Source organism: Macadamia integrifolia, chromosome 13 (assembly GCF_013358625.1).
Source record: "Macadamia integrifolia cultivar HAES 741 chromosome 13, SCU_Mint_v3, whole genome shotgun sequence".
In the NCBI taxonomy this organism is placed as follows: Eukaryota; Viridiplantae; Streptophyta; class Magnoliopsida; order Proteales; family Proteaceae; genus Macadamia; species Macadamia integrifolia.
Window position 1 is genome coordinate 1,707,705 of NC_056569.1, and position 25,329 is coordinate 1,733,033.

At 37.0% G+C, this 25,329-nt stretch overlaps 1 protein-coding gene across 3 annotated transcripts; it reads right to left on the minus strand.

The window, feature by feature from the left end:
- Window positions 1–2,614: 2,614 nt before the first annotated feature.
- Window positions 2,615–16,767, minus strand: LOC122060225 (ABC transporter C family member 3-like). 3 transcript variants are annotated; one of them, XM_042623416.1, is made up of 10 exons: window positions 14,235–16,767; window positions 13,854–13,940; window positions 13,120–13,770; window positions 12,859–13,023; window positions 4,855–5,149; window positions 4,533–4,741; window positions 4,075–4,380; window positions 3,531–3,594; window positions 3,078–3,317; window positions 2,615–2,963 (listed from the first exon to the last, which is right to left on the minus strand). In XM_042623416.1, the coding sequence occupies exons 1-10, from the start codon at window positions 16,635–16,637 to the stop codon at window positions 2,866–2,868; spliced, it is 4,518 nt and encodes a 1,505-aa protein (XP_042479350.1). In that variant the 5' UTR covers window positions 16,638–16,767; the 3' UTR covers window positions 2,615–2,865. The 3 variants fall into 3 exon arrangements, with proteins under 3 accessions (XP_042479350.1, XP_042479353.1, XP_042479352.1); XM_042623419.1 differs by having other exon boundaries at window positions 4,533–4,614; window positions 4,974–5,149; window positions 14,235–16,021; XM_042623418.1 differs by having other exon boundaries at window positions 12,859–12,918; window positions 14,235–16,013.
- Window positions 16,768–25,329: the final 8,562 nt, after the last annotated feature.

A 25,329-nucleotide genomic window follows, 5' to 3' on the forward strand; every position in this document is an offset into this window, starting at 1 on the left:
TTTTAGAATAAACTTGCATCAATGTCCTTTATTTTCCCCAATATTTCAACTTGTCATCCATAATGCTAGAAAATATCAGATTTTTTTTTTTTTTTACATTGAAACTTGAAACACATAATAAGCAATGCCAAATAAGATCATTATTTATCCTTAAAATAGTATAAGAAGCAACATGTATTACAAACAAGAGAACTGGAAGATAATCAAATCTTCAAATGGTTCGACCTAGGGTCTTTGTCCAAACCACTCCATTCTCATTTATCCAATGGCAGACTTCAATTTTTCCTGGACCGAAGCCCAATAGCTTAAAAGCAAGATGATTTGGATCCCAAGTTGATGTGTCATAATGGCATGCCATGATCGCATGATTCACTTTCCTCCGAGCATGTATATCAACTGCATATAATTTTACCTTCTGAAAAACATGACAATAGTAGACTTGAAATAGGAATGGCAAACTATGACATAAGGTAGGTGGTTCAGAGAGGTTTCCATAGATGAGTTTCACAATTCCAATTGTGACATTCTCATAAGATCCTTCAACACTCTCAGTACTCCATATATGTATATGGTGCCCTATTTTTTTGACAACAAAATCAATGAGATCCTCAGCAGAAGTCACACAGGTGCATTGCTCACCTCGTATGGGGCTTTTCTGGCATATATTGAGGGTCCCTCGTATATATTCATCCATCTCTGATTCATCAACCACACCAAAAAGCTTCTTCAAGTCCTTGATCCGAGCAAAGGAAAATGGGATTTTTGATGCCAGAGATCTAGGCAAGAATGATTTATATGATAATGGGTCCCTTAGATCAGGGATAGGAATGAAACCTCCCTCTTTCACCATTGATTCCCGAAAATATGGTAATCCTCCTTGGCTGGCAATCGAGAGGGATAGTTCATTTGGAATAAGTTCATACTTCAGTTTGAGATCATTCCATTGAGCTAGTGGTGGTAGGGTTGTGTGGTTTGTTTTCTTCTTCACTAGTGCATTTGTAGAACAAGCAATATTAGCCTGCTTACAAAATGAAGGCAGGTGAAAAGCCAGTTCATTTTTCTCTATAAGTTTCATATATATTGCCTCTTGGTGGGAATTCAATGGGGAAATCTTTGCAGCTAACCAATGTGGAGGGTGCGAAATACTAATATGCTCTTCCCAATACTGTGAGAAGGCTTTTTCAGCTTGAGAACCCTGAATTTCATGGGATGAAATATAACAATCAAATAAGCAAAGTGAAAAAAGAAACCAAAAAAAAATTGAAATGAATGGAGGATGATGAAAATTAAGGCATCATTTTACTTACATTAAAGTATGCTACTATCAGAAGTCCAAGCAATAGTGTGGGATGCACCATGGTGGAACTGAAAGAGAGAACAAAATGAGTTGGGTTTGTTGCATGGAGAGGGGTGTGAATTTAAATAGAGATTTTATTTTATTATTATTAATTTTTTTTAATAATAAGTACGTAAGAGGGAGAACTTCTTTATTTTGACAACTTTCAATTGCCCTTCAACCCTCAAAATTTTGAATACCAAAATTACCCTTCATTCATTTTCATAAATTTTTTATCCTTTTGGCTACATATGAAGGTTTTAAAATTTGGGATCGATCTCCCACCAATACCGATTGGATGGATTTACCCTTGATTCGTAATCTTTTATCCTTTTGGCCCATTGCCGTTGGTAGAATTATGTATGTTTTCGGATCTCTGATTTATGGTTGAGACCAAATTTGAAACTCTTTATATTGTAACGTATCCATCTGAGATTTCTCTGCACATCTGAATTCCGATATATGAAAAACTTCATGTGTTCGTAGCTGAGCAAGTGGGTTGATAAGCGGTTTCTAGATTCCAATTTCCCAATTGCAGCGCTTAAGGATCCAGGAAACCATAGTGCGCTTGTACTGATGCTTCTGGATGGCTATCAATGGCGAACTCCTTGGGGAATTCTTAATTTAACAATGTCGGCGATGGGAAAATTTTTTGCTGCTATTTAACCGCAACTGTTCCTCGCAACCAAAGACTAAAATAATTCACCTTCCCATTGGGCTCATAAATATATTCCTAAAACTTTGTGTTTTTAAAAGTACAATTCAAGATTCCATTTCTAAGTTGGTATATAAGAACAACTTAGACATAGAAAAAATAAAACAATTATTAGTCAAGGAAATTTTGGCAAGGGATAAATAAAGATATATCTACCGTAGCAACAAGAATAGTTTCTGTTTTAAAAGTTTGATGGCAAAAGCTTTTTGGTGAGTAGACTAGAGGATATATCTAGACCACGCTGAGTTTTGTTACATGACAGGGTGATGGGGAAATTTTGATCATATAAATATTTAGAAAATGGTCCAAGGTTGGCCACATATTAGATTCAAGCATATACTCTCCCTTGTATTGGCATATTTACTAAGATTTTCAGCTATCCTTTTTTTTCTTTTCTAAATTTATTGTTTTACTGTTTTTTTAAAGTTTTATTTTTCAACTCGTCCAACTTCATTTTGGAAAAAAAGTTTACATTATGAGCCGAAGACCTTGGGCTCTACTTGTCCACAAAATTTCAGATAAATCAAATAAGCCATATGGTAGATATTTGTGGCAGTAAAAAACTAATGGTGGATTACTAATACCTCTCCTAAGGTTAATAAACATGCATGAAGAAAAAGATTTCTTTTCTACCCCCAATACTTCAACCAGTTGCCAATGTCAACTCAGATTGATCATATGGGTAGCCTCGATATCTATTCCATCGTCTTTTCCCAATAAAATTTTCTTATACTCAACAAAGCAATGCACCTCAGTCTAATACAGCCTGCTTGCATATGAATATTCAAAATCCACTTATTTAGCCTTTCCATAACTAAGAGCATCTTTGAGTATACTCCTTAACAAGCTTTGTAAATGATGAAGACTTGATATCTAGCAATTTGGCTGGAGAATCATATTCTAGTACAACACCTGCTTAGACAGGAAAAAATATTTATTCGATTAGATAAACAACATAAATGATGAAAATACGTATTACAGAATTTAACTAAACCATTTGATGGTGACGTACTAATTACTACTAACCATTGTCGAGGAAGAGAACTCTATCACTATCAAGAACTGATGTTAACCTATGTGCAATTGTGATGACAGTAAACCCTGAGAAGTGTTTCCTAAGCGTTTGCTGAATTAGATAATCAGTCGCAGTATCCATTGATGCAGTAGCTTCATCGAGTATTAACACTTTTGTCCTTTTGAGTAATACCCGTGCTAAACATACTAGCTGCCTTTGACCCATGCTCCAATTCTCCCCATTCTCATTCACTGTGAAAACAACCATATGAAAATGGTTTTAGCATTCGGGATTTTATTTTCACTGACTTTACTTCGCCATTTTTTTCTTGCAAAAGAGATTGGATTGTATATTAGAAGTTAGATACATCATAAAATATGAAATTTGGAAGGATTGTACACCCATGCATGGATAACTTAATGTCAAGAAACTTCAATACATAGTGTATATGAGAAGAAACCAACCTGTAGAATCAAGCTTCTCTTCCTTTTTTCTAATTTCATCACCAAGCTGACATCTATCTAAAACCTAAGATAACAAAAGGTCCATGTCAATTTACCACCTTACTTAATTATGTAAGATGATATAATTATTATTAATGAGCTAAGATGAAATAAACAAGCAAGGGGTGCCAAGTGGAAATTGAAACCATGGAAGTAAAAATAGTGCATTTCACATGCACCCAACTAAAGAGAATCTCTTATAAAAAATTGACTTGGCTGAAAGTTGATCGAATGCATCCAATCAATGAAATGATTTTAATATCTTAGTGAAAATGATTTAGAAATTGAAGAGGAAAAAAAGATGATCACAAGAAAGGAGTTAATAAAGATGCATGCCCCAACTACTAAATTGGATTTATTTTATAAATATTAATTTATTGCAAAAATAAAAAAATAAAATAAAATAAAAAAATAAAAACAGCGGAGGGGAGAGGGATGTATTATGTTAATCCAATCATTGTCACTAACTAATTAATGATTATTCATCAAGTGAAAAAATACCTACCTCCCAGATTTGTTCATCAGTGTACTTTTCAAACGGATCAAGATTGCTTCTTAGAGTCCCCTCAAACATTATAGGGTCTTGCGGGATGATGCTCAATCTTGAGCGCAAGTCATGAAGGCCAATCTTGGAGATATCAATACCGTCGATCCAAATCTGACCGGCTACAGGTTCAAGCACACGGAAGAGAGCATGTACGAGTGTTGATTTGCCACTCCCTGTTCGTCCAACGATGCCAATCTTCATCCCTCCAGGAAAAGTGCATGAGATACCTTGCAAGACAAGAGGAAGGTGTGGGGTGTACTGGACCTACATATGTCTTAAATAATTAAATCACAAAGCTTATTGGAATTCCATAAGAGTTGAACAACAACACCATTTTGGTTTAGAGGGTGTCTATTCCGTAAAATAAGAAAATTAGGAAAGAGATAAAAATATAAGGCATTTAGATTGGGAATTACCTTTAGATCAATAATATCAATTTTTCCTTGTGATGGCCATTCACGATCTGGTTTGTTTTCTTCTATTAATAGAGGAGGTTCACTAGGAATGCAAGTATACTGTAATATTCTCTCAACAGATATGATTTTGTTCTCAAGAATGCTCAGATCCCATATGAGCCCGTGCATACTGAAACCAAATCCATATGTGACTGCTATACCCATAACACCTTTAAAAGATAGAAAAAAAAAAAAGATAAATTCAAAATCATAATTTAGTATGACATTCAATCATAATTTCTTTAAAGGATGATTTTATAAGAGCTCAAATTCAACTTTTTACCAGGACTAAGTACTCCCTGTAGCACTGAGATCAAGAAAACCAAAGAAAAAGCATATGTGATGGATGCTAACATATCCATACGGAAGCTTAGCCACTCAATTGCACCAGAGAAATAAAACTTGGGCCGAGAAAACCCATCCACCAATTTGAGGTTTGTCTGCATAAACCTCTCTTCTTGATCAAAGCATCTAATTGTGGTTGAACCTATAATAGATTCACCAAAATGTTGTATAATTGGAGCTTGACATACTCCAAACATCCGTGATAGTTCTCGTGCAGTAGATATATAGTATTGCTACAAGACGAGGTTCATAAAAAATGAAATTAAGTACAATGTAAAAAATGTGAAATGATTATAGAATTAGTGAGAAAATGATAAGAGTTTTTAATTGGAATATTCTTAATGTGATTTGCTTATCTTTAGATAGTTGATAGTGACACCATCATCATGAATGAAATTGTAACAAATTTTTTTATATTATTCTATTTACTTCAATTATTCTCTTTTGAATAGTTTTTATTTTCTATTTTTATTAGATGTTGGTTGAAATTTATATTGTACTTGTATGTTGACTATATCCCGAAATCTCTAGATTTTTAGATAAAAGTTTACAAAATATCAATGTAACTATATCCACACTTTAAGGTGTTCGTGCTTTTTTTTTTAGTCAAAATTTTAATCATATTATCAACTTTCTAATTCGATTAATAATCGCATGTATCCATATCCAATTTTTTCATAATCTATACTTACTAATTATGGAATGGATGATATGACCTTATTATATCTATTTATCTATCTTCTATACATACATATATAATATATATTTTTTTTTTGCTAAAAGGTCATTTTATTGAAAAAGAAGAAAGCAAAACAAAGAGAAATACAAAAGGGCATGCCAATCCCACTAAGCCCACTTGCGACCTCCACCTTCGGCATGGCCATCAGCAGAGGGAGCAAGCAGAGGGCTTAGCCAAATCGAAAATGGTGCCTGTCCAACGCGTCTAAAGCTAACTCAGCAACTACATGTCTCGGGAACTCCACCGAGAATTCTGAAATACAAGATTTAGATGCTTTCCTAGCTAGAAAATCAGCCACTACATTAGCTTCACAAAAACAATGTGTGATCTTCCATTGCACCTACTCCAAAAAGGGAATGGCAGATCTCCATCTCTGCAGGGCAAACCATGGAATCTCCCTTCTCTGAACTGCTGAGACCACCGACGCTGAGTCCGACTCACTCCAAACACCCCTAGCATGATGGTGTCTAGCTAGTAGAATACCCTCCAAAACCGCCTCAAATTCAGCTTCATATATTTGTTTGACTCCCATAAAAATGCTAAAAGAGTCGATTACCTTGCCTTCATTGTCCCTTAAGACACCACCAGCACCTGCATTACCTGGATTACCAAGCGAACTACCGTCCACATTGATCTTCATCCACGCCCTAGGAGGCTTACACCAGTGAACCTCAAGAGGGGGAGGGGAATTTAGATTTCCGATACTTAAACCTATCTTCCTGCATGTCATCAAGTCCGAAATCGAATGAACTTCTTCACTTGACCCGTCACAGCAAAGCTGAACCTCTTGCCTTATACTTTGAAAGACATACCGCACTGCCCTTTCTTTATTTTCCTGCCTTCTTTTATTTCTTTCCCACCAAATATGGTTGATAGTGATGAGCAAACCCAACTTCCATGGCTTCTTTATCTGAATCACTTGAGATTTCCTCTTCCACCACTTGAACAACGATTGAATGCTTGGGTGATTTACCCACGCCACTCCAAAAAAATCTAGAAAATTCTTCCATATTGATATGGAGAATGAGCAGTGTAAAAAAATATGAGCCATACTTTCTTCAGCCTTTCTACACAGGTTGCATCTGGACCGGAGATAAACACCTTTTTGGCAAACCAGGTCGTCCGTAGGGATTCTGCCATGCACCACTCTCCATCCAAAAATGGAGTGTCTTGGAGGAAGGCTCTTCTGCCAAATCAAAGAAGACCATTTCACCTTCAAGGATTTCACTCTAACAGCCTCCCAAGCCGACCTTGAGGAGAAATACCCTGAAGGAACTAGCGACCACACCCTGAAATCCTTCATCTGCTAACTCGGAATGTCGATCTTTTTAATCTGTCCAAAAATTTCATTAAGAAGAGGAGATACTACCTCAGGTAGGCGCCATTCCCCATTTCTGATAAACTCCCCCACCTTTGCTGACGTAGAGAGACTTTGGTCGCTATCCAGCGAAAGAAGTTCCATAATGGAGTTTGGACCCCACCATTTATCCTTCCAGAAATTTGCAAGCTGGCCGTTCCCTATGATCCAGCGCTCCTTGTCATCCACAAAGGACCAAATTCTCCTGAGACCTGCAAATATAGTCGAGGTGTTGCATTTTTTGAAAGATCTTCCATCCTTCTTTAGGAATCGAGCTCTGAGAAAGGTTAACGCTACTGTCTTCTCCGTTTTGATCCTCCAAATCAATTTGCACAACATTGCTTTATTGGAATCTTGCAGCCTCCTAAGACCCAGCCCTCCCTCATCCTTGGACTTACACATAGAGTCCCACTTCACCGTGACAGCCTTGACCGTATCTACATCACCTGTCCAAATAAAATTCTGCATCCATTTCTCCATCATCGCCACTAAAGATGCATGCCACCAATAAACAGAGAAGCTATGGGTCGGCATTCCCGAAAGCACCGATTTAACCAATTCCACTCTGCCCGCCATTGAAAGCAATTTCCCTTTCCAGTCCACCAGTCTCCCCTTAACCTTGTCCATAATCGGCAACAAGGTATCTTTTTTAATCCTTCCCTTGAAGATTTCCACACATAGATACCTTGTAGGGAAGGTACACATGGGAATGCCTAAAGTATCAGATATTCGATGCTTCCTGGAAGGGGAAATTTTCCCCAAAAAAGCTTACTAAGTTGATCCCTGCCCTGAAAACTCTTGGTACTTTAGAAGAAAGTCTTTAAGATTCCTCACATACCTCATAGAAGCATTGGAGGAGATGAATATATCATCAGCAAAGAGAATATGGGCAGGAGTTTTGACACTGCGAGGCCCATGAATTGGCTTCAATTTATTATTCTGGATCAGATGCTTCAAGCCTCTCGATAGCACTTCCTCCACAATAATAAAGAGCATGGGAGATATTGGGTCCCCTTGCCTCAGCCCTCTCTCCACACCAAAGTATCCCTGTGGATCTCCATTAATCAAAATCGATATCTTAGAGGATATCAAAATTTGGTTCAGCCATGTTATCCACTTCTCTGTGAACCCGAAGCGACGCAACACCTGAAACATAAAGGACCACGAAAGAGTATCATATGCTTTCTTGATGTCAATTTTTAATCCCAGACCTCCCCCGCTCATAGAAGCAAACATCATATTGGCCAGCTCTGAGGCCACACTGATGTTGTCATGGATTAACTTTCCTTTTTGAAATGCCCCCTGTTCTTTAGATATCAACCTAGGGAGCATTTTAGCAAGCCTCATTGCCATTATTTTGGAAAGAATTTTACAATAAAAATTCCCCATACACAATGGCCGGAATTTATCTATAGAGGATGCTCCCTCCTCCTTGGGAATAAGTACCAAGAAATTATTGTTCACACCATTGGGTAACTGACTAGTACTAAAGAAATATTTAACTGCATTACACACCTCTAGCTTGACAATATTCCAGCATCTTCTAAAGAAAGCTCCAAAAAATCTGTCCGGGCCAAGAGAGCTATCTGGGTCCAGGTCCCAAATAGCTCTTTTAATTTCTTCATTCCCTGGTAAGGCATCAAGCACATAGTGATCACCTTGGTGAAGAACCATAAGTATGGATTCAAGAAGCTCCACATGCTCCACTAAAGGCTCAGCTTTGTAGAATTGCTCGTATGACTGAATTGTATAATTCCCTATCTGGTCGTTACCTTCCACCAAAGTCCCATCAGGTGTTTTGAGGCTTCTTATAGAGTTTCTGAGTCTTTGCATTTTAACAAAAAAATGGAAGAACCTAGAATTGCGATCCCCTTGCTTCATCCATCTAACTTTGGCTTTTTCGGCCTAAAGTTTTTCATGGTTTTCCAAGACTTTTATTAGAGAGGTCTTCACATCCGCTTCTAACCCAAACAGATGGTCATCCATACCATTTATTTCAATAGCCTGTTGCACCTGCGCTAGCTTATCCTTGGCATCCACAAGGGCTTTATTGAAATTCGGGAAAGCCTCTGTCCCCCAATTACGGAGCACACCCTTCAGCCTTTTGAGTTTCAGCATGAGAACAAATATCGGATTCCCTGAGATCCACTCTTCCCATGATGTGGCAACTACCTGCTCAAAATCTCCATGTTCCATCCAGAACTTATGGAACCTAAAGGGACAGTTAACGGGCCGTTGAGATAGAATTGAGGTGAACAATAATGGAGAATGATCCGAAGCAATTCTAGGGAGGACCCGTTGGCCACAATCCTGAAAAAAGTCAATCCATTCTTCATTACAAAAACTTCTGTCCAGAACCGTTGAAACATTACCACGACGTCTATTGTTAGACCAAGTGAATTTCCTCCCCGATGACAGCACTTGGGCTATCCCACACGCATCCACCAGAGCACCAAACTCAGTAGTTGAACCCATACTAAAATTCCCTGGCCCCCTTTTTTCATGGGAGAACAAAGTCACATTAAAATCCCCAATTATAGCCCAAGGGAGAAGAGGCTGGGGGAGATCGGCCATTAGCTTCAACCACAGATCCCTTCTTCCTACTCTGAAGCTGCTGGCATGAATGAAAGAAATCTGAAACCATTTCAATTCCCACTTAATGACAATCGAAATGTGTTGCTCAGACTCAGAGACTACAATTGGGGTGTTCAAATTTCTCTTCCATAAAATCCACAAATTAGAGGGCTTACCTACTCTGCAATTGTGAATGAAAGAACTATTGAATCCCAATTTATTAAAAAATAAATTTGGAAAAGCACTTACTTCAATCATCGGCTCCGCTATACTTATAATGTCCGACGATCTATCCTTAATAAAGTGTCATAAGGCATTCCTGCCTGCCGCCTTCTTAATTCCTCGGATGTTCCAGAAGAAAACCTTCATGATCAGTTACATGGAGGCAGAGCAGTGAGCAGCCTCATCATTCTGCTCCGCCTCAGAAGCGTGCTTTCCAAATCTATCAGACCCTTCAACACGCTGCATGATTATATCTATTTCTTCCACTTCCTTGTGATGAATAACTACTCGGCCTTCCACCAGGCACGATTGAGAGAGCTCAGTCACACTATTCTCAACCCCCTCCCAAGCTTGGCCCCTACCACTCTTTCCTCCTTTGCCACCCCGACTGCCTGGTTTGTAATTAATTTTGCGCTGTGGTCGCAAAGCACACACCATTTGAGAGTACTCCCTCTCTGTCTGAGATTCCCTGACCTGTATACCACCATCCCTGTGATCGCTCTCCTCACCTGAGGCCTGCGATCATTCTCAGATGGGTTAGAGGACCGGGTCAACCCAAGGGCATCCATGTCCAAAATGTTATCCACCCTCTGCTCTCCAGCAACCATCGGATCCTCACCATCCATAACATTGTGAGGAATATTCTCAGTTGAGAAATATTCTTCACCATTTAAATCCACCACTAAATCTTGGCAATTTAGGTAACCCTCCACGTGTAGATCATGGCAGATATGGGAGCTATTCCCTTTTACTGCATCTACCATTCTGGTAGGAGACCGCATATTCCCTTCCTTTTGTGAAGGATTGTCATCCCTGCCAGCGTCTTGGCCGCCGCCGACCTGATGAGAAGGCTGCTCAACAGCGGCTTTCCCCACCGTTTTACCTCTACATTGATTCGCATGATGTCCTAGTTTTTTGCACGAGAAGCATCGAACCATATTGTCTTCGTAGACGATTCGCTGATTGAAACAGAATATCGTCTCCTTTCCTGGGTGTCTTCGTTCCACTTGCATCTCCTCAACTCTAACACCATTGAGCTCCATCTCAACGAGGACTCTTGCATAATTGCCCATCGTTGCTTTTCATGTTTTATTGTCCAGGGCGACAGGCCGTCCTGCTACCTTTGCCATGGTCAATAGGATTCTCTCATGCCAATACTCCATGGGAAGCTCTAGGAATCGGATCCAAACGAGCTTGGTGTGGGAGTAATTGTCATTAATATTAAATTCTGGGCGCCATCTCTGAAAGCGAATAATTTGTCCCCCTACTTTGATCGGTCCTCTCCTCCATATTGAGGCCATATCTCCCTCCTTCTCAAAACGAAATAGAATAAAACCCTTCCCTAGGGGAGAAAGATTCACGTTCCCCTTCAGCCTCCAACTCGCTACCACCTCGCGCCTTATGTCATCCATAGAAACAAACCTGAAGTTTACTTTGCCTATCAGTGCAAAGGAGAAAGTCTCCAGTTTCTCTTCATACGCTTCCTGTGGAATCACTACCCTCGTCAGAGATCCAACACGAATCAGATTTGGGAGATCCTCCACGTCAGGGAGAGTCTTCTTCGTCACCATAGCATAAGATTTGCGGGCTTGCCGATCCGCAGGCCGTCTATCTTCATTATTTCTCTCACCCTCCCTCTCCTCCCCTTGCTCCATCGCAGTACCAGGCACCTCATCAGGAGTGGAGGGGCACGCAGGGCGCAAGAAGTTCGTGATCAATCGTTGTTTGCCTCTGTCCTGTGGGCGGCCATCGTTTCTTTCCCCTGTCAGGCAGGTCGCTCGATCTCCTTCACAATCCATCTTCCATACATATATAATATAATGCAACATAGGTACATAATATAATGCAAAGTACTTCACTTTGGTTAATTGAAATGAATTTGCAAGCTTAGTATAGAGCATATCCCACACACTTCACTTTGTTAATATAGAGGGATGTGAAGAAAGATGGGAATATATATATATATGAAGTGGGAAAAGACAAATGGAAAGGAAAGTTTGAAGAAGATTTTTCCATTAGAAATTATCAACTAATTAATAATTCAACAATGATCATAGGAACTCCACCTAGATAGGCTTCTCTTTAGTACACAAATATTTGACACATGAACGTTTCATTGGGGCTCAAGTCAATGTGGTTGTTCAAATCACTAACTATTCATTTATCAAATTTGACTAGTGATTTGTTGATAACTCAAGCTTCTTCTTCTTCTTCTTCTTTTTTTTTTTTTCAATTTGGGTAACTTCGGTTAAGCTAATAGTGATTGGTTCCATAACTTGAAATATGAATAATCCAAACAAAAAACAACAATCTAGAGGTCGGGTAGACTAAAATAACCTTTAGATGGCCCAAAATTGTTGGTTCATTAAGACAATGTTTTGTAATGAATAATTTTTTTAATTCTTCAATATTTAGTTGTATAGAATTATTTATTAATTTTTACTAGCTACTTTATAATCTTTCATCGATTTATCATTTTAAATAAACTATTCATTCATTTTCACATTTATTCACTTGTTTATTATTTATATAATACAAAAATGAGAAACAGTTATAATTTTATGTTAATTGTTATCTTATATTTAGTATTAGCTCCAACCAATGGAGCTACCAATAGAGCTAGTGGGCCCTATTATATTTTATCCATATATATCCGAATATATTTAAAACACAATCATGTCACTTTAGGTTATAGTTGCACCTTCATAATAGTTTTTGTTTGGTCTTTATTTTCAAACAATTTTGGTGGGCAAAAGACTGCATCTTTTAAATAATTTACATGAAATTTTTTTGTCATTACAAAAATGAATTACTTATGTATACTATTTATAAATTCAAAAAGAATATTAAGGTCTAATTACTATTTTCACACCCAAGTATTTATGGATACACAACCAAGTTAATTTTATTGTGAATAAAGAAAATTTAGAACTCATATATGAAATAAAACTTGAACCAACTTGCATTATGGTCAGATAACCAAGGGAAAAATATAACTGAACTTGATTTAAAATTTCAATAATGAGAAGTGAAAATAATAATAGAATTACCTGATACCAAATGCAAGTCACAATCATTGGAATAAAAACTATTAACATTTGCCATGAAACCTGTGACATTATTAAAGAAGTTCCCACTATTTCTATGATTGAAATAAGAAGTTCTTCAAATTGACGTGGAATAGATGTATCAAGTGCACTTTGATCTATGGATGCCTGTACAAAAATAAATAAATAACTTTTAAATATTAATGCTTATGTTTATCAAACAATATCTATTGGATATTAAGAGTAGTAAAATATATTACTAACCCGATTTAGAATCCTTCCACTTGGAGTAGAATCAACAAATGATAAAGGAGCACGAAAAATGCACAAGTGCATTTTTTTAAAGAATAAAGTAGCTGTTTTGTATCCAACAGTAACAACGAGCATGGACCTTGTAAGCACACAAAGAAAGCATCCAAGGGTCAAAGTAGCATAAACATAGATGAGAGTAGATCCTCTAACATGAGGTGTCACATCTCCAGAAATGGGAGTAGCCAACACTATCCAATAATTACTACCTATTAATAGAAGTTGAAAAAGAATTTGTACCAAAAATATCAATAGTACAAAAGTTCCTTTATATGCAGTGGTAAGGTATTTCCAGTAGACTGAAAAACTGACTCCACCCTTTTCTCGTTTTTCTTCTTGGATAAGTTGCCCTTCTGTCCCAACCAATTTTTCCGTTTTATAGGTTTGGGATTCCCTTTCCTCGTCATTTTGAATAAACGTCTCACTATGACACATATTACCATCTTCCCCATCACTAATCAAATTATCCGAAACAACCTCATGTTCAAAAGAATTAAGGTCTACCAAAGCTTTCTTATGTGCACCCACTAGTTCCATAAAGTCAGTTCCTGAATTAAGAATTTCTTCATATTTTCCTGCTTGAGTAATCTTTCCATCTCTCATAACCTGCAAACAAAAGAATGTAAAAATTCATTCTCAAACCAAATTGATAGAGTTGAAATCGGAAAAGAAATATGACATATTCTCACCAGAATAAGATCAGCAGAAGGTAAAAATTCTACTTGGTGTGTAACATAAATTACTGTTTTTGAACTTAATATTCCCAGCAAACACTCCTGTCACAAAAGAGATGTTCACATTTATCCACTCAAAAAGAATTAACAATTACTTAAAGAGTCAAAGAGTTACAAATCAATATAATTTATTTTTCAATATGATAAGTAATATTAACCAAAGGTTTTATGTGAGAATAGTGTTTGTAGGTATTATTTGTTAAGAAAGTTATTATTTCATTCTTAGATCAAACTTAGTTTAGCATGAAAAAAGTTATAATGTAAGCAATGAAATATACAGCTTCAAATCAACTTCATCAAGAAAAACCTTTGAATTAGAGTTCAAACAACAATTACCTTAAATATGTGAGTTCCTGTGTAAACATCCACGGCACTAAAAGGATCATCAAGTAGATAAATATCAGCATCATGGTACAAAGCACGTGCAAGCTGGATTCTTTGTTTTTGTCCACCACTGAGGTTGATCCCCATGTCCCCTATGATAGTCTGATCCCCAAAAGCACACAATTCTAGGTCCTTCTTTAATGAACATGCTTCAAGTATCATCTCGTACCTTTCTGTATCCATCTTCTTACCAAACAAAATATTATCTACTATCTTACCACTTTGTATCCAAGGTGATTGTGCAACATAGGCCTTAGTCCCATTTAACTTAATAGATCCCGATACTTTGGGCACTTCCCCCAATATGCATGAAAGTAGACTTGACTTACCTGACCCAATAGAACCACAAATAGCCACTCTCAAACCATAGTGCACTCGAAAATTAATATCTTTTAATGTGAGATTAGGGGAATTAAGGTCCCAAGAAAAATTCCCCTCAACTATCTCAATTGCATCCTCGACAACATCTCTTGGAAGCTTTTGTACTATATTTGGATGAAGATCATCAAGACGGAGGAATGAAGCTATCCTATCAAGAGAGACTTTGGTTTGAACTACCATGAAGATTGTGTCTGGGAGATTATAAATGGGCCCTTTCAATATCTCAAATGTTGCAAGTGCAGATAGAATCTTCCCCGAATCTAACGGAATTCCCATAAGCACACAAAACCCAAAAGTAACTATAGATACAAACATAGGAGCAGACAAGAAGACAAAGGAAGTTATAGCGGATGTATAAAGTAACTTTTTTAACCATTTTGTTTCGAAGTTCCTGATCTCAATTATCGTTTGTAATAACTTCATCTCCCATCCTTGGAGCTTGAGAATCCTCATATTCCTTAGAGCCTCAGATGTCACCTTCATCCTTCGATCCTTTGAATCCATTAATATCCCCTGAAATTCTTCTTGTAGTTTTCCCAATGGAACATTTGCTAACATTAAAATCAGTGTCGTAACAAAAGCTACAAGTGAAGCAAGCCCAAGTTTACTGTACAAGAGTAACAATGCTAAAACAACTTGAACAGGCACCCTCCATATATCGTGCAAGTACCAACTAAAAAATCCAATCCTCTCAACATCAACACTCATCAAATTAATATTCTCCCCACTAGTGTGACCTAACTTTGATTGGCTTGAAAGTCTGAGACCCTTCTTATAGATTATTGCAAACAAGGCAGCACGGATCCTAATTCCCATCTTTCGCAATTGAAAAAATAAGTGTCTGTCTGAGAGACACCTTATGAGCTTTGAAAGAAAGAAAATAAGCACTAACACATAACCTTTATGTTTTGGTTGCAGAGGACTTTTGAGATAGTCAACAAATACACCAATAAGGTATGGTCCAACATAAGCAGTTAATGTGCATACAATGGCTAATAAAGTTGTCCATAGAATTTCTTTCCACGTTGAGAGAATCAATGCCTTCACCAGCTTGAATGTGTTTACTTCACCATTACTACTACCATTACCATCATATTCAAGTTTATTTTTAAAACAAGTAAATACCTCTTTGGCATTATCACAATCAGAAAGCTGAGGAACATCTTCGAGATCTAATGTTTTGTTGTACCCAAGTGCAAGCAAAGGGCCCATCCAAGAGAAAGTAAAGATACTGAGAAGATTTGCATTTGTATAAGGAGTTATTCTCTCTCCACTGACCCTTGATCCTTGTCCATCATCTTCATTTTTTTCACTGGCATTAATTCTCAAAAGAGGATCCAATAGCTGGAAATTGCCATCTTCTCGACCCTTTCCAAATAGCCCAACATAACAAAAGACCAAACCAGCAATAACGGATACAATATCGGATACCCATAGCAAGAATTGTAAGGACGAATGTTTCCAATACAAACTAAGATGTATAAAAAGATAGGAACAAGACATTAGGAAGTAGAAGGTCCACCAAATCCTTAGTATAATAGGAAACTTGTGCTCACGTGAATGAGAAAATTGGATATGTAGGTAAGCAGAGATCACAAACCAAGTGAGTGTTTTAAATGCAAAATCCAACTGAGCGACTAGATTTAGATCAGACCAACCATGTCTATATCTAGAGAGGTAGTTTAGCACAAATAGATTAAGATCGCAAAAAGATAGACCCATACAAGATATAAGCGATGCCCAATAGTATAAAGAATATGTATTCTTAAACATTGGTTTTGAATTTTCAAGGGTTGGCTTAGTGTGTCTCTTGCAAACACAAGTAATGGATAAAACTAATAACAAAATTAGGTGTGAAGATGCAGAAAACCCATGCATGAAACTTATTGTAGAAGATCGTGAAAGTAATATCCATATACCCATATCATTCATTGTTTCTTCAGAAGCATCCATATTTGTAAAATCTCTTTTCATCAATCTGTAAGTTGATAGTCGTATTTCAAACAAGTCCAATACAAATCCTTTTAGCTTTATCACATTTTGATTTGAGGCAGATCCATTTATAGAATCACTGTGGCAACTGTAGCATCCAAATACCAATTGTTTCAACCTTATATATTGGCAGAAAGACTTAGATCAATATTGAAGTCTCAATATTACCCCAAGTGTAGTTAAACCTGTTAATGAATAGAGAAAACCAAATATTGTTTAAAATATATAAAAAGCAAGAGAATTCGTAAAAGTTTCTTAGAAAAATAAAGGATGGAAGAAGCTACATTTATAAATAATTTATCTTATGTTCAATTGAGAATATCAATATAGAGAATATAAATTTATGATCAAGATGAAATAAGTCAATAAATATTTTAGAAATAACATGTTACAGAAAAACACAAAGAAAGGCAGAGAACTTCATATCATCAGAATACCCAGTGATTAATTGCAGTAGATTTCTATTAAAAAATAAAAAGCAAATAAAAAAATGGACTTTACAACTACCATATCTTTATATGAAGTTTCAAATAATGTAGTTGTAGAAACAACATCACCAAGTCAGTGCCTTTTTTACATAAGCAACATTAGCAACATAATTGACCTACGAATAGAAACATAAACAACATTAGCAACATATATAATTAACTTATGAATAGAATTGTCAAATGTTGATATACAAAAGCTTTTGAAGAAATCTTTTGGTGGGAGCATTGGTCTCAAGCTGGATATTCAAAAAGCTTTTGACACATTAGAGTGGGATTTTCTTTATGATGTAATGAGAAAATTTGGATTTCTCCAGCTTTGGATTGATTGGATTAATGAGATCTTGATATCGTCTAGGTTATCAATTCTGGTTAATGGAGGGCCGAGGGGTTTTTTTGGTGTTGAGCGTGGTCTCAGGCAGGGAAATCTACTTTCTCCCATGCTCTTCATTCTTGCTGAAGAAGCCTTATGCAGGGGGCTGAGAGATCTTAGAGAGAAAGGGCTGGTGAAGCCAATTCCTGGCCCTAGAGGTACTTTTACTCCTTCCCATCTTTTATATGTAGATGATCTCTTTATATTTATGAATGCTGATCTGAAAGGGGTAAAGAGTTTAAAGAATTTTTTGGATACTACCAATGCTATTCTGGTAAAAGAAATCAACCTTGAAAAAAGTGAGATTTACCTGAATACTATTCTAGTTGAACGAAGGCTTCGCATCAAGGAGGTTCTTAATATTCCCCACTACGAATTCCCTACACGCTATCTTGGAGTTCGGATATTTAAAGGTCATGTTAGAAAGAATGCAATCTCAACTCTGATGGATTCTTTCAAGGCAAGACTTTTGGGACGGAAGGGAAAGCTTCCCTCCCTAGCTGGAAAAGTTGAGTTGGTGAAGACAGTAATGAGTTCAATTCCTCTTCATAATTTCTCTATATATCTATGACCTGCATCAATCGCTATGAAGATGGAACGATGGATCAGAAACTTCATTTGGAGTGGGGATATCTCTTCTCATAAGGCTATTACAGCTAAATGGAAGAATGTCTGCAAGCCAAAGAAGGAAGGAGGTATTCGTCATCTCAGAGAGGTCAATTTTGCTCTACTTGCCAAACTGTGCTGGTTTGATCAGATTTTGCTTATTTACTAAGAGGTCGTTTTATGTCTACTGATGGTAACCTTAAAACGTTTGCTCCTTCATCTTCTATTTTTCCTGGAATAAGGAAGGTATGGGATTTTGTTTCTGAATCAGAAAGATGGGTAGTGGGGAATGAATCTTCCATAAAGTTTTGGTATGACCGGTGGATTGGGAATAATAGAATTATTGATGCTATTGATAATATTAATCTGGTTCGTCAAGATCTATTTGCCTTGGTTTTGGATTTCATTGTTGATGGTAAATGGGAGTTGCCTCATGTTGCTTCTCTTTTAATGCAAAACATCTGTGATCAGATTTCTTCTATCAACCTTCCATTATTTTTTGTTGAAGATAGGAGAGTTTGGATTTTAACTGAATCACGTAAATTTTCAGTCAAATTGTGCTGGGAGAAATTAAGAGACAAAAACCTTCTAAAGGGATGGTGGCGGCAAGTTTGGCTGAAGGGTTTTTATCCGAGGCACTCTATTTTCAGTTGGCGGTTTATTCATGGATGCTTGCCAACTAATGATATGATTTCCATGAAATCTATTCCTATGGCTTCAAGATGTAACCTATGTCACAAGCATGAAGAATCTATCATACATCTCTTCCTACAATGTGAGTATTCTGTGAAATCATGGTCTTCGTTCTTTGTTATTTTTGAACTGCGCTAGGAGGGCTTTCCTTCTATTGAAAATCTATTTTCATGGTGGAAAAGGAAAGAGAATATTGTCCATTATGGCAAGATCTGGACGATTATTCTCACAATTATTTCTTTTCATATATGGGCTGAGAGAAATAGAAGAAAGTTTGATAATCGGAGTTTGCCAACAAGCTATGTGGTGCATTATATTATAAAAGACATTAAGGATCTCTCCTTCCGTGTTCCTGTGCATATCAAGTCAATGGCTAATCTCCTCATTTCAAAGGAGCTAGATGATATTCATAGTACCACAAGGGCAGCTTCAAATCACATGTTGGAATTAACTTTGGGAGGTGCCTCAAAAGGGTGTCTGGAAACTTAATATAGATGGATGCTCTATAGGGAATCCAGGCAGCTCAGGGGCAAGTGGTATTCTTCGTAGGGTATCTTCTCAGATGGGTTGTTATGCGATCTATGAGGAAATTAGAACTAACTTTATGGCTGAATTTGCTGATTTCTTTCATGGAATACACCGAGCATCTTTGAAGGAAATCAAGAATTTGTGGATAGAATGTGATTCTCAGGCTGTTGTTTCTTGCATAAAAAAATAGAATATTTCATGGTGCTTTTTACAAAGATAGTGGTACTACAAATGTAATTTGGACAACATAACTTGGACTACATCTCATTGCTATCGGGAAATAAATACTATAGCGGACAAGCTAGCCAAGCATGCTGCTACTACTTATACTTCAAAGATTTGGGATGCTTCTCCATCTTTTATAACTTATGAGCCTTGATTAGGACCTTCAACATAGGTCTAGATTTCGATTTATGTAATTTACTTTGTCTTCTTTGGTTTGAGTCTCTTTTCTGCTGATGGCCATGCCAAAGGTGGAATAGAGACTTGAAGGGCATTTGTAACTTCACATTTGATGATTATTAATATTCTTTTACTGCCTTTAGCAACAAAAAAAAAGTCTTTCTGCAAGAAACCCAAACAATTGATGCTAACTTGAAGATCATTGAATGTGATGGGAGATAATCTTAGTGACAAAACATTTCAACTAACCATACTCAACATGATTATCCATATATAAATCAATAACTTAATTGAATCATACTGTGAGTTAGGTTGAATCATTCTAATCCATCTCATATGATCAACACAATTTCATTTATCATATACAGTAACCATATTTTTAAGGCGCTAGTTTCAGAAAACCACACTCAACCTGATTTACTATATCACTTATACCTTGAGTAATTCATCGAGTTAAGTGACTCGTTTCAATCCTTTTCCTTTTCCTTTTCCTTTTCTTATGACCAATACAAATTCGTTTATTATATACAATAATCGCATTCTTAGGAGCTAGTTATACTTCGCCACTCCTCAAAATATTGATTCGATCCGATAATGCAAGATGACGACTACTAGGAACTCTACTGCATGCATGGTTAATGTTATTTATTAGAAAACCCTTGTGACAAGACTAGCCTAAACTATATTTTATCACACCAAACAATAGTGGGAATCATGCAGAACACCAATGGACAAGCCACCTAGAGTCTATAGGTTGTAAGCCCAAAAGTATCTGAATTGTTTCTAATGGCCACCACAAATCTATTACTAATTTAGAATAGAAACATGTCTCAATCAAAGTATAGAAACATGGCTCAAAAAAAAAAAAAAAAAAAAAAAAAAAAAAGCTAAAAGAGTAGGTATACAATACAATAAAGCCAGCAAATTTTATGACCACAAAATATGGCATATCTAAATTATTAGGCACTAAACTAATCAACTTGTGTGAGAAAGCTTTTTTAGAAACTATGAAATAAAAACGGATATTTGTCTCCCATGAGAAATTCTCTAGATTTGATAGAAAACTGAAAGAAGTAAACCAGCCTTGTAGCCTTAATTATGATTTAATATGGTGTAACATTTAAATCAAAGGTTCAAGGCTTGGTTCAAGGCTTGGTGGAGAGAGAAGTAAAACAACTAAACAAAACCTTACTGCAACTTCTCCCATGGCTACGCCTCTTTGTGTCTGATACTTAAAAGAGACATATCTTGATTAACAAAAGATAATAAAACTCTGTTTCTTTCCCAAAAAAAAAAAAGGCTCAGAAATTGTGATAGAACATTTTATAAGATCAAGAAAAACACAAATTATGTATTGAAATGCAAAATATCCATGCTAACATTTTATCAAGGGAAGTTGGTTCCTAGAATTATACTTGGTATGTGAAGCCAGCTCCTTTTCATTCTTATTCCAAAACACCTTCATGTACAAGGGAAAACATATTTTCTTTATTAAGAAAAATAAAACGGCACCATTCTAATTCCTGAACAACTTGAAGGTTAGCCAAACAATTGTACTTGCTCCCTTCTTCACTTCCTTACCCATGTGACTCTCCAGGCCCTTGCCATTTACTATGTAATCTCTCTCTCTCTTTCTCTATGCACACTTTTTTTTTTCTTATTTGCTATCAGATTCTAAGGAACTGTCCAAGGAGAATTTACTCACACACACTAGAGGGGAAAGGGGGAATGATAGGAAGGGGGGAGGGACACATGACAGCATGCAACTCTTTTGCAGGACCAACAAAGGATAGTGGGACGTGCCAACTTGAATCCACAACCAGCCCACCTAAACCATGGTAGGACAAGGGCTTCCTTTCACTTGGCTAATAACTCCGTTGACAAATAGGAGCTCTTATTAGCGAGAACCAAAAGTGACACCACAACACTCATATAAACCTCGTTCATAACATGAGAAGAAAGAACAAGGAAAAGCAAAATAATACATCATTCATAATCAATATTTCAAAACCTAAATCCTGCTCAACAGGAAAATAAGGAACACAGGAATACCACATGGGTTCTCAGGAGAGAGGGAGAGAGAGAGATGCACCTTGAGGAAGGCCCTTCAAACCATTCCGTGTTGCTGGATGGGGAACGTTATTTTTCTTCAAGCACTTCTTCAATGAACCAAAAAATATTTCCCCTGCACCTCTTAGATATCGGAGAGCAGAGGGAGCATATATAACGGAAAATAATCCTCTGTTTTTCTCATCCCTGTTTTTCCTTGTTTTGCTACCTACAGAACACGACACGTGGACAACTTTAAGACCAATGCACTGGATGTAATAATCCTCACTCAATCTTGACCGTTGGATCTTCTGTTGTCCACGTGTCGTGTTCTGCAGGTAGCAAAACAAGGAAAAACAAGGATGAGAAAAACAGAGGATTTTGATCCATATATAACTCCTCACTTCCTGAAAAGAAGGAAACTGATAGGTCGTCCGTATCCTGTATCCTACTGTTTGATCTCCAATTTTGGATAAAATAATGTTTTTGCCTATTTTTGCCAACTTGGCACAACCTATGAAAACTATTACTTAAAACAAGGAAAAAATAAATAAATAAATAACAAAAAGAGTGAGCCTTGTATCCCTTGGACCACAATTGGTATTCAAGGACTCGAGAACAGTCTAAATTGAAAAAGCCATGCAGGGTAAAGCATTGGTTAATTGATCTATTGGATTGATTTTAAAAATAGTTTTGACTAACCACTTGTAGAATTCGCATTTCTTTTGATGGTGGTAGAGCTAACAAAAATACCATTGACTTACTAACTTCAATGGAATAGAAGAACGAAAAAATTGATTTGATTGTTAAACGTAACTGATCCCATTGACACTTTCCTCTCAAAGAAAGAAACACACTTTTGAGGAAGATGAGTGAGGAAGAAAAAAAAAAACTTACAAGAATGGCCATGGGTTGGATCTGGAACAAGGCTCGTAGAAAGGGATCCAACTCTTCTCCGGTGATTGATCTGATCGGTTCATTGTTATCTAGACGAGCACCATGTGTCCAGGTGATGATCTAACGCTTAGAGAGAGGTGCAGAGAACGAGGCATCGACAGAGACACAGAGAAAGATTCGTCAAGAACCATTGGATCATCGCCTAGACACGTAACAATCATCTAAGTAGTTATGGATAAGACTAGGACAATCACTACTCAAGTGAGGAGTCGAAAGACTTGTGGATTATTTTTACCAAAGCAAAATGATGGTTTTATGGGAAGCTAACCTTTTTAATGCCGAAAGTACCATTGGAGCAAAGTTCTAGCCTTTTGGCTTGCTTTTTCTTATTAAAATTAGTGGATTTAACTTGAAATTGACTATTATAAGAAACATTTTTGGTTGTAGGCTATAAGTATAAAGTTATAAAGTATTCAAAACATTTTTGTTGAGTTTGTCTCGAATTCTTGTCCCGTTTTGAATATTGACCCGCTTTGATATATTTTGGTGGTGACCTAAATGAAAAATTTCTAAGATTTGTGATAGAAGCAGAGGGGTTGGGCTGATATGGTTCAATCGGATTAACCGCGACCCTATGGGTCAACCCGCGACCTAGAGTATATAATGTATTGTTATCTTGTTGAGAAGTTCATTGTATTTTGGAGGTTTTTTCAAGCTAGGGTTTCAGGGCGAGTTTTCTTGCCGCTACTTGGGTGTAATCTCTCTTCTGCATAGTAAAATATCTTCTTCTTCGCCTAAGGACGTAGCACACCAAATCGGTGTGTGAACCTTGTTAAATTTTTGTATTGTGCGGATCTATTGTCTATTTATTTTTCTATTTCTTAGTGTTTGCTCTGACAATTTTTTTTTCGGGGAGGGGTTGGGAATCCCCATATGCCTAAGCCAATTTTCCACCATATAACCTATAATAGGGTTTCTCAATGGTATCGGTCGCCGATATTGATATCATTACTTGTTGGATACTTTTGCCCCTTAAGGTACTGATGTAATTTTTATTTTAATATTTTGTCATACACTGATTTGATACTATCGAAAAGGTATCAGTTTCAGCCACTGCCAAAACACTGATATGTATCGATCGAAATGATACTATAACTAAAATCATGCTTATCTGATATGATCGCCCACCCATGCTCAGTGTTATCATGAATTATTCGGCCGAACCGAATTTTTTTGAATTTTATCAAAAATTCTGACCGAATTCGAATTAAAAAATAAAATTCGGTAAAATTCATGATTTTTTCAAAAGTGAATATAAAACGCGAATAATTCGGACCGAATCCGAATTAAACCGAATTATTCGGTCCACTTAAACAGTATTTAAAAACAAAAAATATATATATAAAAAAAAAAAAAAAACAAATAAGCTTTTTTGACCGCTTTCTTGACCGAATCCTTAAATTAATCGATCGAATTATTCCGAATAATTCTCCACCCAAATAATTCCCGAATCCGAATTTGCTAACTATGCCCATGCTTGCAAGTTGTTTATTAAACCCCAAAACTAGCCAAAGCTCAATCTAAACTGAAGAACTGCAAGTATGATTGGTTACTGGTGAGCTTAAATAAACTTTCTTCTATTAGGCTTGGGCTAATAAAGTTTAAATTCGACGTCACTTGGGCTCAAGCCTGTTGGGTTTGCCCTCTCAAACTCGGGCTCCAGCCACCTCTCCTACCAGCCTAACCCACTTGATGCCCAGCAATCTCTGCAAGCCTGTCAATGAGGAGGAAATGGGTTTTAATAATCGGTACCCATCCATGGAGATCACTGCCGGCATAGAATTACGAAGAGAGGAGTCATTGCCATATTATTTGGAGAAAGTTTTCTTTCACTAAGAAAACACCCGCAAGTCTATCATCATTACTATCCCCATTGATATTTTTTGGATTTTAGAAATGCTATCATGATATAGACTCGTCTGGAAATTAATGAGGTGCCCCACCAAGAATACGGCAAATACCAGGGTACAGGGAAGATCTGTGAGAGTGCAAATTTTAATCCTACATCGCCTATGGAGAGATTACTACACTAGTTGATAACCTCTAGCCTCCTCAACATAGCATTTGGTGTTTTAAAGCCTTAAGACCCATGACCAAAGAGGACAATATTGTGCAAAAGTTAATGGGGCTGAGATATTACAACTAGTATCAAAGCAGATCCCTGTGGGGCCACAATGAAAACGCTGTGCTAAAAAAGGGATAGATTGTTCCTTACCCTTACCCTCTTTGGTGACAAGTAAAGATTGTTTCCCTACGATTTAGTAGAAGTAAAGTTCTCAGAATATGGGTGTTAATACGCCTGGATGGACCCCAATCTTTTCCTAGGGTGCCTTGTCCTTGCCCAGTTCCAGCCCAGCCTAGCCCTGCTTTGTCATAGGACTTATAGGCCTAATCCTGTACCATGGGTAAAAAATTCAGTCCAACCCATAAGGTTTTGGGCGGGCTAATTTTTCAGGCCCAAAGGTCATTACCTACTAGAAACATGCTAACCCAGAGCCTCAATGTGGTGATAATAATTACCACTTCTCTCAAAACAAAGTTATCTACAGCGTTTGCAACGATCCAAGGTACATATATAATT